This window comes from Microtus pennsylvanicus, chromosome 1 (assembly GCF_037038515.1).
Source record: "Microtus pennsylvanicus isolate mMicPen1 chromosome 1, mMicPen1.hap1, whole genome shotgun sequence".
Lineage (NCBI taxonomy): Eukaryota > Metazoa > Chordata > Mammalia > Rodentia > Cricetidae > Microtus > Microtus pennsylvanicus.
In genome coordinates this window covers 189,199,236-189,213,241 of record NC_134579.1, presented here as the reverse complement: position 1 = coordinate 189,213,241, position 14,006 = coordinate 189,199,236, and the positions used below count along the sequence as shown (strand labels likewise).

Sequence of the window (14,006 nt, the reverse complement as noted above, 5' to 3'; positions counted from 1 at the left end):
GCCTACAGATTATTTTATTTGGACAGACTGAGGTCATAAATACTTTTGCTGCCCAGATAAAACAGTAACGAATCACATACAGAAAGTGATGAAGGGGGTTCACTGGAAAAGGGACCAGGAGAGCTAGATTATAATACTGGTTCTCCTGTGCAGCTGCAGTGGCTACTTCAAGATCTGAGATATTTCATACGTGTGGAGCAGTTGGGATAGTGCAATGAACCAAACGGAGGCTTGGCATAACAGCTGTAATAGTTTTTGTCTGTAAGTCCAGCATCAGGGAGGCTGAAGAAGGAGGGCTTCTGTGGGTATCAAACCAGCTCTGGTTACAGAGTAAGACCCTGTCCCCAAAGCAAAATAGAACAACATAAAAGAAGGATTTGGGGTAAGTAGTTTTGAAACTTTCAGATGGCCAAAATTTTTGCATTTATCTGAGATTTGCTTGTATTTGAAGGGGAGGCAGAAGGAAAGGGTTTGTTTGCTACGTTTTACACAGTGTTTTCTGTTGTCCAATTATCTTAACATTTTCCAAGACAGATTACTGAATGTCATGAGTCAGAGTGCTTTACTAATTAGATTTCAATGCTGTGTTGGAGCGAGCTAGCTTCTTACTATTTAATTTAACAAGTGATACCTGCCTTAAAGATGGCTTTGTTTTATGTCATCAGGGTTAGCAAGCAAGTGGAAAGCTATCTCTCTCTCTTCCTTTTTTTTTTTTTTTTTTAGAAATCTACTTTAAGACAAAGAGCAGTGCTAGAAGGCAAAGAGTATCTCTCTCATTTCTTTGGTTACATCAATAATTTTGTGAGATTAATTCTGACAGGGGAAGTTTTTTTTGTTGTTTATTTATTTATTGGCTTTTTTTTTTTTAAAGACAGGTTTCTCTGTAGCTTTGAAATCTGTCCTGGAACTAGCTCTTATAGACCAGGCTGGCCTCGAACTTCTTTTTAAAAAATAGTATCTGACCTCTGCCTTTAATTACAGCACTTGGGTGGCAGGAGAAATTTTGAGTTCAACGGCAGCCTGATCTACATAGAGGGCTTCAGGAAAGTCAGGGTTACCCAGAGAAACTCTGACTTGAAAATAAACAAACAAGCAAGCAAACACACACCCACCCACACACACTCACACATACAGGCTTCTTGAAGATAATATTGTTTATTCAAAGTTCTCCTCCTCCTCCTTCTTCTCCTTCTCCTCTTTCTCCTTCTTTTTTGAGACAGAGTTTGTCTGTGTAGCAATTCTGGCTGTCCTGGAACTAGCTTTGTAGACCAGGCTGGTCTTGAATGCATAGATATCTGCCTACCTCCACCTCTTGAGTGCTAGAATTAAAGACATGTGCCACCACAAACCAGACTAGAGCAGACATTTTCAAGACAGTATGGAGAGCAGGTGAGGGACTGAAGGGAGGGGAGCCTACATCAGAATTTCCATGGAAACAGATGTTGAAATATACACTTGATATACCCACAGGGCCATAGACTGACCTGCCTGTCAGTCAAGGCGTGTTTCCTAGACTACCCCTTTCATCCTCTGAAAAAGGTAAGTCTGGTCCTTATGAAAGATGTGTTTCAATAGCTTCCTTGCTTCCTACTCCATGTCTAACACACTCTCCCACACTTAGTTTTAGTAGATAATTTCTGCTCTACTAATTTCCAAATAAAGCAACATTTCTTGTAAATTATAAGAAAAGCTCACTACAATTCTTTCTTACCTTCTGCCCTGCTCTATGGAACAGAAGCTTCTCAATCCAATTGTTTGTAAGCGACTAGCATCTAAAAATAGGCCTACACCTACCAGCTTTTCAAAAAATGCTCAGAAAATACACCCCTGCCCATTGTCAACAAACAAGGCTTTTGTATGAACTCGGAGCTGTTGCTGCTTTTTATTTTTGATGTTATGAGTATAAGCCCCACACAAAGTTATAAAATAAACTCATGGGAGAAATGTTTCCCTCATCTCTACCTTAGCTGTCAGTGTGACACCTGAACATGGTCAACTGACCGCCAGCCCTACAGCCATCTTCACGTGGTGTTTCTTGTTTCAGTCTTCTTCAGTGTTGACAGTAGAGAATGAAACAGAAATTATTAAGCCACAAATTGTAATGAATATACTTTATCTTTCCTAGTACATTTCACGCCATTCATGTTTTATAACAAAGTCTTAATCTATTTTATGAAATTACTCATAAACTTATCCTATCACCCTGTTGCTTTTAACTTAGCATATTTAACAGAAATCAACACACATCTCTTGGGACAAAATTTTTCTTTTAGATTCAGAATGTTTTGGAGTCTGTAAAAACAGAATTTACAGCTGAGAATTTGTTCTTAAAGATACTTACTCATTTGTCTGTGTATTTGTTTGATTCTGAACTGGTTTTTCTCTGGAACTCAGCATGTAGCTCAGTCAGGTTTGAGATTCTGGCAACCTCTCTTCCTCAGACTGTGGAGTGGTGGACTGAGCCACCACTCTGTATTTTGAGACAATTTTTTAATGGGTTCTATAGAACTCAACATTATTTTCTGACCCGTGAAACTAGAAATAAACAGAGAATCATAGTTAGTGCTAGTTCTAGGTACTGAAATTGGAGAATTGGTTAGGGGAACGGCAGTGTATGTATTACTCAGTGACATGCACAAATATTTGCTTTCTGTGTTAGCACTCTGGCTCACAGTTTTTATTTTGAGCATAGTTTACGATACTTTCATTTTTAAGGCTAAGGAAATTAGCTTATGCAGTTGAAGTTCAGTGCTATGTCTCTATGTCTTTTGCTGCAATGAAAGTGTTCAGCAAACTTTCGATAGATTTTAATTGCAGAAAAACACCTTGCATTACTTGTTTGACTTTGGGCACATGAATGTGTCTGCAGACTTGCCAACTTTATCAGCTTGAATAGAGAAATAAAATATCCCAGTGGTAAACTGTTTGACATGATTACTTATAAACAGTTTCCCTTGACAATATGTTATTTCTGGTGCCTAAAATAGCTATAGAATTTTTGCACGTGAAGAATTCAAGCTAATGAACAAATACATAGGGAAAAACTTTGCATTTTGACTTAAGATTTTGCATATTAAGTGTTTTTATGGTGAGAGATATGTAAGGTTATTATAGTTCAAGTTCTGGGGATGAGGTTGCTTATGATAAATGTCAACCAAAAAATTATGGGAAATCTTCCAGTTCGTTACAGGAATAAAAACAGTATTTAGGCAAACATACGATGAGTAAAGGGGAGAATGGATAGACAAAAATAAAAACATTAACACAGGGAAGCACAAACAGTTGAAGCTTTTCATTTTTCTTCTGAGGCAACTAACTCAGAAAATAAACACAGTAGGTATAATTTTGAATTTTTGAATTACTGATATTTAGAGTGAATTAATGCAGAAGACTTCAAACATTGTTTTACTCCTGGCAGGTGAAGTTCTCTGTGATGATTTGAAGAAAATAAGAAATCCCGACATCCTCCTGGACAGGAATTGAAGGATAAAGCACCATGGATCTAGCATACATTCCCGAAGACTTATCCAGCTGTCCAAAGCTTGGGAACAAAACCTGTCCTCCCACCAATCGCTCTTTCCGTGTCCGTGTGATAATGTACTCCTTTATGACAGGAGCCATGATTATCACCATCTTCGGAAACTTGGTCATAATGATTTCCATATCACATTTCAAACAGCTCCACTCTCCCACCAACTTTCTGATCCTCTCCATGGCAACCACGGACTTCCTGCTGGGTTTTGTCATCATGCCTTACAGCATGGTGAGATCAGTGGAGAGCTGCTGGTATTTCGGGGACAGCTTTTGCAAATTCCACGCCGGCTTCGACATGATGCTAAGCCTGACCTCCATATTCCACCTGTGCTCCATTGCCATCGACCGGTTTTATGCGGTATGTTATCCTTTGCACTACACCGCCACCATGACGGTGTCCGTGATCAAGAGACTGCTGGCCTTTTGCTGGGCGGCCCCAGCTCTTTTTTCTTTTGGCTTAGTTCTATCAGAGGCCAATGTTTCCGGTATGCAGAGCTACCAGATTCTTGTCGCTTGCTTCAATTTCTGTGCACTTACATTCAACAGATTTTGGGGGACGATACTATTCACTATTTGCTTCTTCACACCTGGCTCCATCATGGTTGGTATTTATGGTAAAATTTTTATTGTTTCCAAACGACATGCTCGAGCCCTCAACAGTATGCCCGAGAATACAAAAGGAGAAGTAAGAAAACACCTGTCTAAGAAAAAGGATAGGAAAGCAGCTAAGACCCTGGGCATCGTCATGGGGGTATTTCTAGCGTGTTGGTTGCCTTGCTTTCTGGCTGTTTTGATTGACCCGTATTTAGAGTACTCCACACCTGTCATAGTGCTCGATCTTCTGGTATGGCTTGGGTATTTCAACTCTACTTGCAACCCCCTCATCCATGGCTTTTTCTACCCGTGGTTTCGCAAAGCTCTTGAGCATATCATGTCAGGAAAAATATTTCTTTCCAATTCAGAAACTGCAAATCTCTATCATGAAGCACACTAAGAAAAAAAAAAACCCTGAATAAATCTGAATTAAATACAGGAAGTGACACTAATTTGACCCTTACAAATCTAGGTGTGATGGTGTGATGAGAATTAAACCACATGTTTGAATACAGTTAGTGTAACTGTGTTGCGAGGATTAAGAGGTGTGGCTTTGCTGGAGGAGTGTCATTGGGGGGGGGGGGTTGCTGTGAGTTTTCAATAGCCCAGCCATCCCCAGTTAGGTCTCTCTCTGTGTCTAGAGCTTGTGCCCCAAGATGTAAGCTCTCAGCTACTGTTCCAGTGGCTGCCTACTGCCATGCTTGCCCTTTGAAACTGTGAGCCCCCAATAAACAGTTTCTTCTATAAGTTGCCTTGGTCATGGTGTCTCTTCATAGCAGTAGAATAGTAACTAAGGTACCAGGTCACGGCAAACACTGGTCTATCCATAATGTTTCAGCAACTGCAGCTCTGTGAGCTACCTAAGCTCTTTCCCACGATTTTTTTTATTTTAAATTTATTTATTTATTAAAGATTTCTGTCTCTTCCCCGTCACCGCCTCCCATTTCCCTCCCCCTCCCCCAGTCAAGTCCCCCTCCCTCCTCAGCCCAGAAATCTCAAGGTCCAAATCAGGAGCAGAAGGAGAGAGAGCACCAGCAAGGAACTCAGGACCGCAAGGGGTGCACCCACACACTGAGACAATGGGGATGTTCTATTATGAACTCACCAAGGCCAGCTGGCCTGGGTCTGAAAAAGCCTGGGATAAAACCGGACTCGCTGAACATAGCGGACAATGAGGACTACTGAGAACTCCTTCCCACGATTTTAACTGGTTAATCGAGACATTCATTGGTTAATTAAGTCTGCATCCAGAGTGCAGTTAGTTCTGACTGTTAAAAACAACAATAAAAAACCATACAGAAGAAATATGAATTGTCACATAGAATAAAGACAAGACGAAGACTGACTTCAAAATAAAGAATTTAAAGTGCTATCGGTTTTGGATCCTGTCTAATTGTGCTTTAGGAATTCAAGGAAACACTGCTAAGATTCGTGGAAGCTCTTAGTGAACCGCTTTATTTGACTCAATTCTCTTAAAATCCTTAGCTCCCATATAGGTGCTGGTTTCCTCTCTGACCTTCTCCACCCTCCCTTTTAAATATCAATGTAGAGATATATTAAATATGCCTTATCACAAATGTCTAGGTCAGAGGTGGTTTTTTAAAAAATTTTAGAATACTTTTATGTACATAGTAAGACATCTTGAAAGTGAGCTACAAAATAAACTTGTATTTTATATACATTATGCAGATAGCCTGAAAGCAATTTTAGGGAATCTTTTCAGTAAACCTGTACTTAACTTTTTAAAATTGCTTTATTTATTTATGTAGGTATATATGTGTGAGAGGGGGGATAGAGGCACACACACTTAAAACATTTTTAGATTGAAATCAGCTCTCTGGTAAAATAATTTATGCAAAAGTAACAATATGAGCAACTATTGGATAGCAAGAATTCACCTTATAGAGGGCTCCTTCCAAGCTGTGGAAGCAGCTAACAGCCTCATCTCAGAACTCGGAGAAACCAAGGGGTTGGTTTCATGCTTCTGGGTTCCGTAATCCCATCAGCGTCCTGGTTTTACAGTACCTGGCAGGAGAAGTTTCCAACTGCTAACCTTTGTTTGCTCTGTCTTTGCCTTTAGATCCTCTAAGAGACCTTAAACCACGTTCTGAGCTTAACTGCTTTTAAAATATTATTTTCCTTTCTGTTTTCATGGCTGCACACTATTGAAAATATCAAAATTAGTAAAACCAGGCCTGAGAGATGGCTCAGTGTAAGGGCCTGACAATCTGAGCTCGGGTCTGTAGGCTCCCCCCCCCAAAATCCACATGGAGCAGCTCAGGGGTCTTTTGGGAAGTGGGAGACAGAGACAGGAGAATATCCAAAAGCTCAAGGGTCAGCCAGCCCAAAGAGACCCATCTTAAACAAGCAGAAAGGCGGAGGTCAACTGAGATTGCTCTCTGACCTTCACACCGGATACAGTGGCACAAGCCCGGCACACCCACACACTTACATACACACTTGTGTCTCTCTCTCTCTCTCCCTCATACACACTCACAAATACACACTAACCCACATTGTAAAAAATAACTCTACACTACACATTTATCTGTTCTCCACTTGAAAAGTGTGGTAAGGTGAGTCTTGTCATCCCAAGTGAGCACATAAATCATCCCAGGTGAGGACATCAATCAAATCTCAGCATTTCCAGCCATGCTATCATCTCTCTTGTTTGTTTTCAAGAGTAAATTCCTCAGAGAAGGCAATAAAGTTAATTTTTAACAATTTGGTTTAGATATGAACGATTTGAATCTATTTTTTTAAAGAAATGCTTAAGCTGAATTTTAATAATTTTGAGGTCTCAGTGAATAAGGGAAATGATCTGAAACAACATACAGACTTCACGGTCCCCAACAATTATGAAGCTATCCATATTGTGACGGACTTGTCCCATTTCCTGTGTCCTCGTGGGAGCATGCTGAGATCATCAAAGTCAGGATGCCTGTGTGCGAGGCAGACTCTATCACTGAGCTGTGACTAGACCCTCCTCTTCCTCTGTCATTCTGCTTGCCTGTTTTTTTCAAAAGACACATGTTTCCTTATATTGCCCAGGCTGGTAGCTTGTAGCAATCCTCGTGTTTTGCTTCCGTAACACAAGAAATATAGGTGTATTAAAAACACCCAGCAACATGATGTTTACAAAGTAAATTCCTTTGTGGAGAATTGACAGTGATGTATTTTCTGTTGCTGACAAGCTGGAGGCCTGCCCACTCTACCTAGCAAGTTTCAGGCCAGCCAACACTGCACAGCTACACCCCGTTTCAAAGAGCCAATGGAGGCCAGAGAGATGGCATGGTCCAGAGATTAGGAGTGCATACTGCTCAAGCAGAGGAGCTGAGTGTATTTGCCTGCACCCACATCAGTGTGCTCACTATTGCCTGCAACTCCAGTTCCAGGGAAATGCTAAAGTCTCTGACCTCAGGGCACCTCACTCCTGCACACATACCCCTCCCGCCCAGACACATAATTAAAGCACATTTTTGAAAAAGACCCATAATTTAGCATCTAGATTAAAAACAAACAACCAATCTAGCACAAGAGGTAAGGTGAACATTTGCTGGATTATTTTCTCCTTCTCTGTCTCCGCCTGTGTTTCTCTTCTCCTTCTTTCCCGCTTCCCGCTTTCCCCACCTTTGACCTTGTGCAAGACAAATTCTACTTGCCCCTGAGGCCACAGTCACAAACCTAGTGTGTTCTCTGGGGCCCATTCTCGGGTGGCTTCCTGTGATCTCAACTGGCAGCAGAGTGAAGGAGGTGAAAGGGTCACATGCAGACCTTGAGGACACAGGAGGTGCAGCCTCGAGAGGCGCATCTCATGCTTAAATACAGAGCCCAGAGCAGCCGGCCAGGAGCCGCCCCAGGAGTGGGAGCCCGTGTCCTATGTGTCTGCTACAGAGTGGGAAATGAGCCAGGAGGAGCAGACTGAGGGAGGACGGTGCTCCTTTGTTTGGTAAGAGACTGGCACGTTGGTTACTCTTGGTTCAATCGCTGTCACTCTGAATTACCTATTAGAGAACTAAATACTGGTAAAGTAATGGAGATTGCATTATGAGAGGGAAAGAAATTCAGATTGTTTTGGGGTGGCGTTGTGGGGTGTGTGTGTGTGTGTGTGTGTGTGTGTGTGTGTGTGTGTGTGTGATTGGTCTATAGAGGGGAACCACAATTTGAATACTGATCTGTAAAAATAAACCTGGGACATTCCAAAAATCTCACTGTAATTCTAAAGAGCCATGGAGCGAGCCGATCTCTTGTTACCCCACATGCTTCCTTGCCTAAGAAACCAGGCAGGAGTGAGAAGCACTGGGGAAGAGGAAATCAGTGCTTTTGCAAAGAGTCCCCAAAGCAGGATGTTTGAGGTATCTAACAGTTAAAATAGAAAAAAGATGTCCGGTATATCTGATGTGATATGTCTTCTAGTTTTTTTCTGGTATATTTTTATCATTGGACTGTGGAATACTATCTCTCAACTGTGAGATATACATACACATTGATATACTTTAAGCATTGAATAACTGGAGAAAATCATCACATGAAGTCCCCCCCCCTTTTTTCAGTTTGGGGCAATATGTTGCTTTCTTTCTAGTTTTTTTGAGATGTAAGATGTAGTCTTGCTATGTCTTCTAGGCTGGCCTCCAGTTTGTGGTCCTCCTGCCTCATCCTCCAGAATGCTGGGATAAAAGTGTACACACCAGGTCCATCCTACATTGTCAAAATCAGTATTCCACAGTCTGTGTCTGCTTCATTAGTGTGCAGACCTTTCTCTCCAGGGCCAGTGCTGAATGAAGAGGTCGCATTTCTTTCTCCTCTTCAGAATTATAAGCCAGTCTTTCTTCCCACTTCTGAAAATAACCGACAATTTCCCATGCTTTCCTGAGTGATGGTAAGAAATACAGAAATGAATTTACCCCTCTGCTGCTTACGTTTGGGGGAAATGTTATGGTTTAAAAGAAAAGCAAGGCAGTCACTTCCTATTGTGACTATTGTGAGGCTAGGGAGGACTTCAGGTTTTATTGTTTTAATAAATTCTTGTAATTTTTTTAATTTGAAAATTGAATTACATTTTAATTAATTTAATGTAGGGAGGGAAATCTTCAGCACGTCAAGCTTTAAAATTGCACCCAAAAATTCATCTCTGTTCACCTCCCTGACAGTTTGGTTATAACAAAACACTACCCAGCAGTCAGATAGGTGTTTGCAGCTGCTGGCCAGGAGCTCAGGATAGGAATTTAGTGACATTATCTTAACTCTTCTTTCAGGTAAACATTTTTTTTTGCATTCTTTTTTTTATTTATTTATTAAGGATTTCTGCCTCCCCCCCTCATCCGCCTCCCATTTCCCTCCCCCTCCCCCGATCAAGTCACCCTCCCTCATCTGCTCGAAGAGCAATCAGGGTTCCCTGACCTGTGGGAAGCCCAAGGACCGCCCACCTCTATCCAGGTCTCCAAAGGTGAGCATCCAAACTGCCTAGGCTCCCCCAAAGACAGTACGTGCAGTAGGATCAAAAACCCACTGCGATTGTTCCTGAGTTCTCAGTATTCCTCATTGTCCTCTATGTTCAGCTAGTCCGGATTTATCCCATGCTTTTTCAGACCCAGGCCAGCTGGCCTTGGTGAGTTCCCGATTAAATTTATTTATTTATTATATTATGTGTATAGCATTCCTTCCACGTGTGCCTGCAAACCAGAAGGAGGCGCCAGGTCTCATTATAGATGGTTGTAAGCCACCATGTGGTTGCTGGGAATTGAACTGAGGACCTCTGGAAGAGCAGTCAGTGCTCTTAACCTCTGAGCCATCTCTAGCCCCTCAGGTAAACATTTTAAAATACTGGGTGTGTTTTACTTTTTCTTCTATTTTTAGCTAATGTCTATCTGTTTAATTATCTCTCAAGTACAAGCAACTATATTTTGTCTATCTTCTGCCACAATCGAACCTTTAACTATTTCCTTAGTACACACTAACTATGCAACAGCAAGGAGAACAGATACTGGTAGCAGCTATAAGTGATTTGTTCAACGTTTTAAGAAACCCCCTGACTGGGATGCAGCTCACAAAGCTCACTATCTTGGCTTGGACCCCCACCTCCTCTCAAAAATATACTTTACTACCTCGGGGTAAGCTCGCTTTTCTGTGGCTTTGTTATGGCCCGAGGCTCCGAATCAATCCAAGTGGACCCAGAGGTTACTGCAGAACAAGATTTAATGCAGGGCAGCACAAAAGAGGGAGGAAAGCGGAGGGGCCGGATGGATCAGGGCTGCAGAAGACAGACTCAGCAGCTGAACTGCGACCCCCAATGCCAGTTGAAGCAAGATTTTAAGCCTAAAAGAGACCGTAAACATTTGTTGCCCAGTTACGATTACAATTTGCACGAATCGGGATTTAGCCATTAGAGGCTTCGTTGAACGTTCCATTGTTGTCAACCAACCTACAATGCAAGCTTTTCCCTCCCATCAATAAGATTCATCGACTCCTTCCAAATGCCTAACTACTATTTCTGTAGCCAAAGGAGGAAGTGGGTCAGTTATTGAAGAGTTCCCAGCTCTCCTTGGGCTTTGGGCCCTGAGTTTTGTTTCATCTATAGGTAAAATTGGAGTCTGAAGTCAAAACAGCAGCACTCAGGTCAAGGTACTTTTGCCTGCTCCCTTCAGCATTAGCCTGACAAAACTGAAACTTAAAACTTTAATAACCATACGGTGACATATTGGAGATTGTACAATTACATTTGGGAAATGAAATTTTGGTGAATAAGCAGTAGTGGGAAATGCCCAAGGGGTTTTGTGATTCTTGGTTATCTCTAAAGTTAGTCTTTAAAATAAAAACAATTTTTTTGGCTTGTTTTTTTTTTTTTTTTTGAGACAGGATTTCTCTTTGTAACAATCCTGGCTGTCTTAGAACCCTCTCTGTGTAGAGTAGGCTGGCCTTTAACTCACAGATCTCCACCTGCCCCTGTCTCCTGAGTTGTTGGGATTAAAAGTGTGTGTCACAATGGCTTGGGAAAGTTAATTTATTCAATGAAGTAACTGGGTGTTTAATATTTTATTATTTTTTAGTCTCACAGTTTGGGAGCCAAAGCAATATACACTCAAATAATCTGTGCTGTGGGTCTGATTGTGTTGTGTGGAGCTTTATAAATGCTTTCCTGTCTTATAGTTGACTGCTGCTGCTTAATTTCTCCACTTCACTTTAATTGCCATATTAGTTGATACAATTAAAAAAGAAATCAATGCTAACTTTAAGAGTAAAATTTCTATATCCACAGCTAATAAAATGTGCTATAGCAGTAATATGTCAAACAATGCACAGACACTGGAACGGTTGCTGAAGCATCACAGCCAATGATAGAAATCCCGATGTCAAAGCTGCTGTGTTCTTAGTACCACCTTCTTCATGTAATCGTGGTTCAGGATGCATTTGTGTGGTCACTTTCCCAAGGGGTCAGTGAGTTTTAGTCTGTTCTCAGGCCAAAGTCCATTTCTTCAGTCCATTGGTTCTTGATCTCACAAATGCTTGCTATTGGCTCTTGGAAAAAAGTGTCCAGCATGGTCACTGGAAAAACAAACCCATGCCAAAGCCTGGGTGAGTCAGCCCCATTGTTCTCAGCTTATTAAAGTCATAACATGACAGGTTAAACAACATACACCCGTATGTCAAATTTGTTAACAATACGAAACTTGGAACTAATCTCCCTGCGGATCCTCAAACACAACTCTACTTCCTGAATGCAAATGCTAAAAAAAGCGAGAGCCCCTGAGATTTATGGTGTTTGTTATTTTAGTCATTTTTCTTTATTTTTCATATTATTGATGTGCAGTCTTGCAATGTTGGCCACACTTTTCCTCTCAGTTCTGAAGACTCTATTCTTCACATTGCAAAGAGACAGGCTTCTCGCAGGCAGAGGCACGAGCATTTGTGGCCATTCACAGAGAAGAAGGATCTGCAAAAGAAACAGTACCACTGTGGATTATAATCATCATTCAATCTGATCTACAATTCTACAACTCATGATCATTCTTGAGTGGGCTTTAATATAGAAAATAGGTTAATAGAACTGCACAGGAAAAATTCTTGATCAGCATATGGAGTTAGGTCTATTAAATTAATAAGATGGCATATGCTTCCACCTGGGATATATGGGTGTTGGATAAGAGTATCAATTCAAGATTTTTCAGTTGCCTTCCTGCTCAGGGTGTGGCCTCAAACTAATACTGTCGTCCTCTCCTGAGAGCTAGTCAGAATGCAAACTTGCAGCCTCCCACCTCAGAAACATAGTCCACATTGTGGAAAGATCCAAAATGATTCATAACACACATGAGGCTTGGAGAAAACATTCCTGGTTCCTAGGGACTTTCAAGTTAGTTCAGACTTGCAGGCTGGCTAAGATTACATGGACAAAGGCCCTACCAAGGGTTTTATTGTTCTTTTTCTTTTTTCACAGAAAGAAACTCAGCTCTTCAGAAAAGGACTCATACTACCCACAAGACAAAGGCAATGAGTGTGCCTGACCTCTGGAGCCCCCCAGAAGCACAGTTTTGCTTTGCTGAGACCAACAATTCCTGCCCTAGGAAGGCAAGGCCCACATACGTTGTCTGCACCATGTACCTTGTCATGATTGGAGCAATAGTGACGACCATGCTGGGAAACATGGCCGTGATCATTTCTGTTGCCCACTTCAAACAGCTCCACTCCCCAACCAACTTCCTTATTCTCTCTATGGCTACCACGGACTTCCTGTTGAGCTGCGTGGTCATGCCTTTCAGCATGATCAGGTCCATCGAGTCCTGCTGGTATTTTGGAGACCTCTTTTGCAAAGTTCACAGCTGCTGTGACATCATGCTCTGCACCACTTCCATTTTCCACCTCTGCTTCATCTCAGTTGACCGCTACTATGCTGTGTGTGACCCCCTGCACTACGTCACCAAAATCACCATCCCCGTCATAGAGGTCTTTCTACTTGTCAGTTGGTCAATTCCCATCTTTTTTGCCTTTGGTTTGGTATTCTCAGAATTAAATCTGATCGGTGTCGAGGACTTTGTTGCAACCGTTGACTGTACAGGTTTCTGTGTGTTGATATTTAACAAGCTCTGGGGGGTGCTAGCTTCCTTCATAGCCTTCTTCCTGCCTGGGACAGTCATGGTGGGGATCTACATACACATTTTCACAGTTGCCCGGAAGCATGCCAGGCAGATTGGCACAGGTCCTGGAACAAAACAGGCCACCTCAGAAAGCAAAGCGAAGGCCACATCCAAAAAGGAAAGTAAGGCCACCAAGACCTTAAGCATCGTCATGGGAGTGTTTGTGTTGTGCTGGCTGCCATTTTTTGTCTTGACAATCATAGACCCTTTCATTGATTTTACAACCCCGGAAGATTTGTATAATGTTTTCCTCTGGCTAGGGTATTTTAATTCAACTTTCAATCCCATTATCTATGGCATGTTCTACCCTTGGTTTCGCAAGGCCTTGAGGATGATAGTCACAGGAATGATCTTTCGCTTGGATTCTTCTACCTCAAACCTGCATCCCGCACATCCTTAGTCCGACTTTAGCCTGCTTTCTTTTTAGAGAAATGCCCCTGGATGGTCTTTCTTCCCAGGGAAAGAAGAGGGGGCTGGTTAGGTGAGAAAAATTTTCCAGTAGACATTATGACCACCTGAGAAAGCAGTAGATCTAGTGTGATTTTTGCTGTTGTTGCTCTGTGTGTGTGTGTGTGTGTGTGTGTGTGTGTGTGGGCACGCATGCATGCGCACCCGTGCCAAAGCTCACCAGAGTGGTTCATTTCTGGTCTATTACATAAGTCATTCATTTGAACAAACAAGAAGACAAATTTCCAACAAATGCTGGTGACTCCGGAATTACAAAATTTAGGGATTGACTTCTTTGGCTTA

The 14,006-nt window shown here is 41.8% G+C and overlaps 2 protein-coding genes across 2 annotated transcripts; both read left to right on the top strand.

Annotated features, from left to right (window-relative positions):
* Positions 1-3,496: 3,496 nt before the first annotated feature.
* Positions 3,497-4,534, top strand: LOC142842552 (trace amine-associated receptor 3). The gene has a single exon (XM_075959274.1). The coding sequence runs from the start codon at positions 3,497-3,499 to the stop codon at positions 4,526-4,528; it is 1,032 nt and encodes a 343-aa protein (XP_075815389.1). The 3' UTR covers positions 4,529-4,534.
* Positions 4,535-12,612: 8,078 nt separating this feature from the next.
* Positions 12,613-13,656, top strand: LOC142842551 (trace amine-associated receptor 4). Its single transcript, XM_075959273.1, has one exon. It carries the CDS (start codon positions 12,613-12,615, stop codon positions 13,654-13,656), a length of 1,044 nt encoding a protein of 347 aa, XP_075815388.1.
* Positions 13,657-14,006: the final 350 nt, after the last annotated feature.

What these genes read in the sequence shown, in the direction of transcription:
- LOC142842552 (XM_075959274.1), top strand. Translation starts at nt 3,497, where the DNA reads ATGGATCTAGCATACATTCCCGAAGACTTATCCAGCTGTCCAAAGCTT.
- LOC142842551 (XM_075959273.1), top strand. Translation starts at nt 12,613, where the DNA reads ATGAGTGTGCCTGACCTCTGGAGCCCCCCAGAAGCACAGTTTTGCTTT.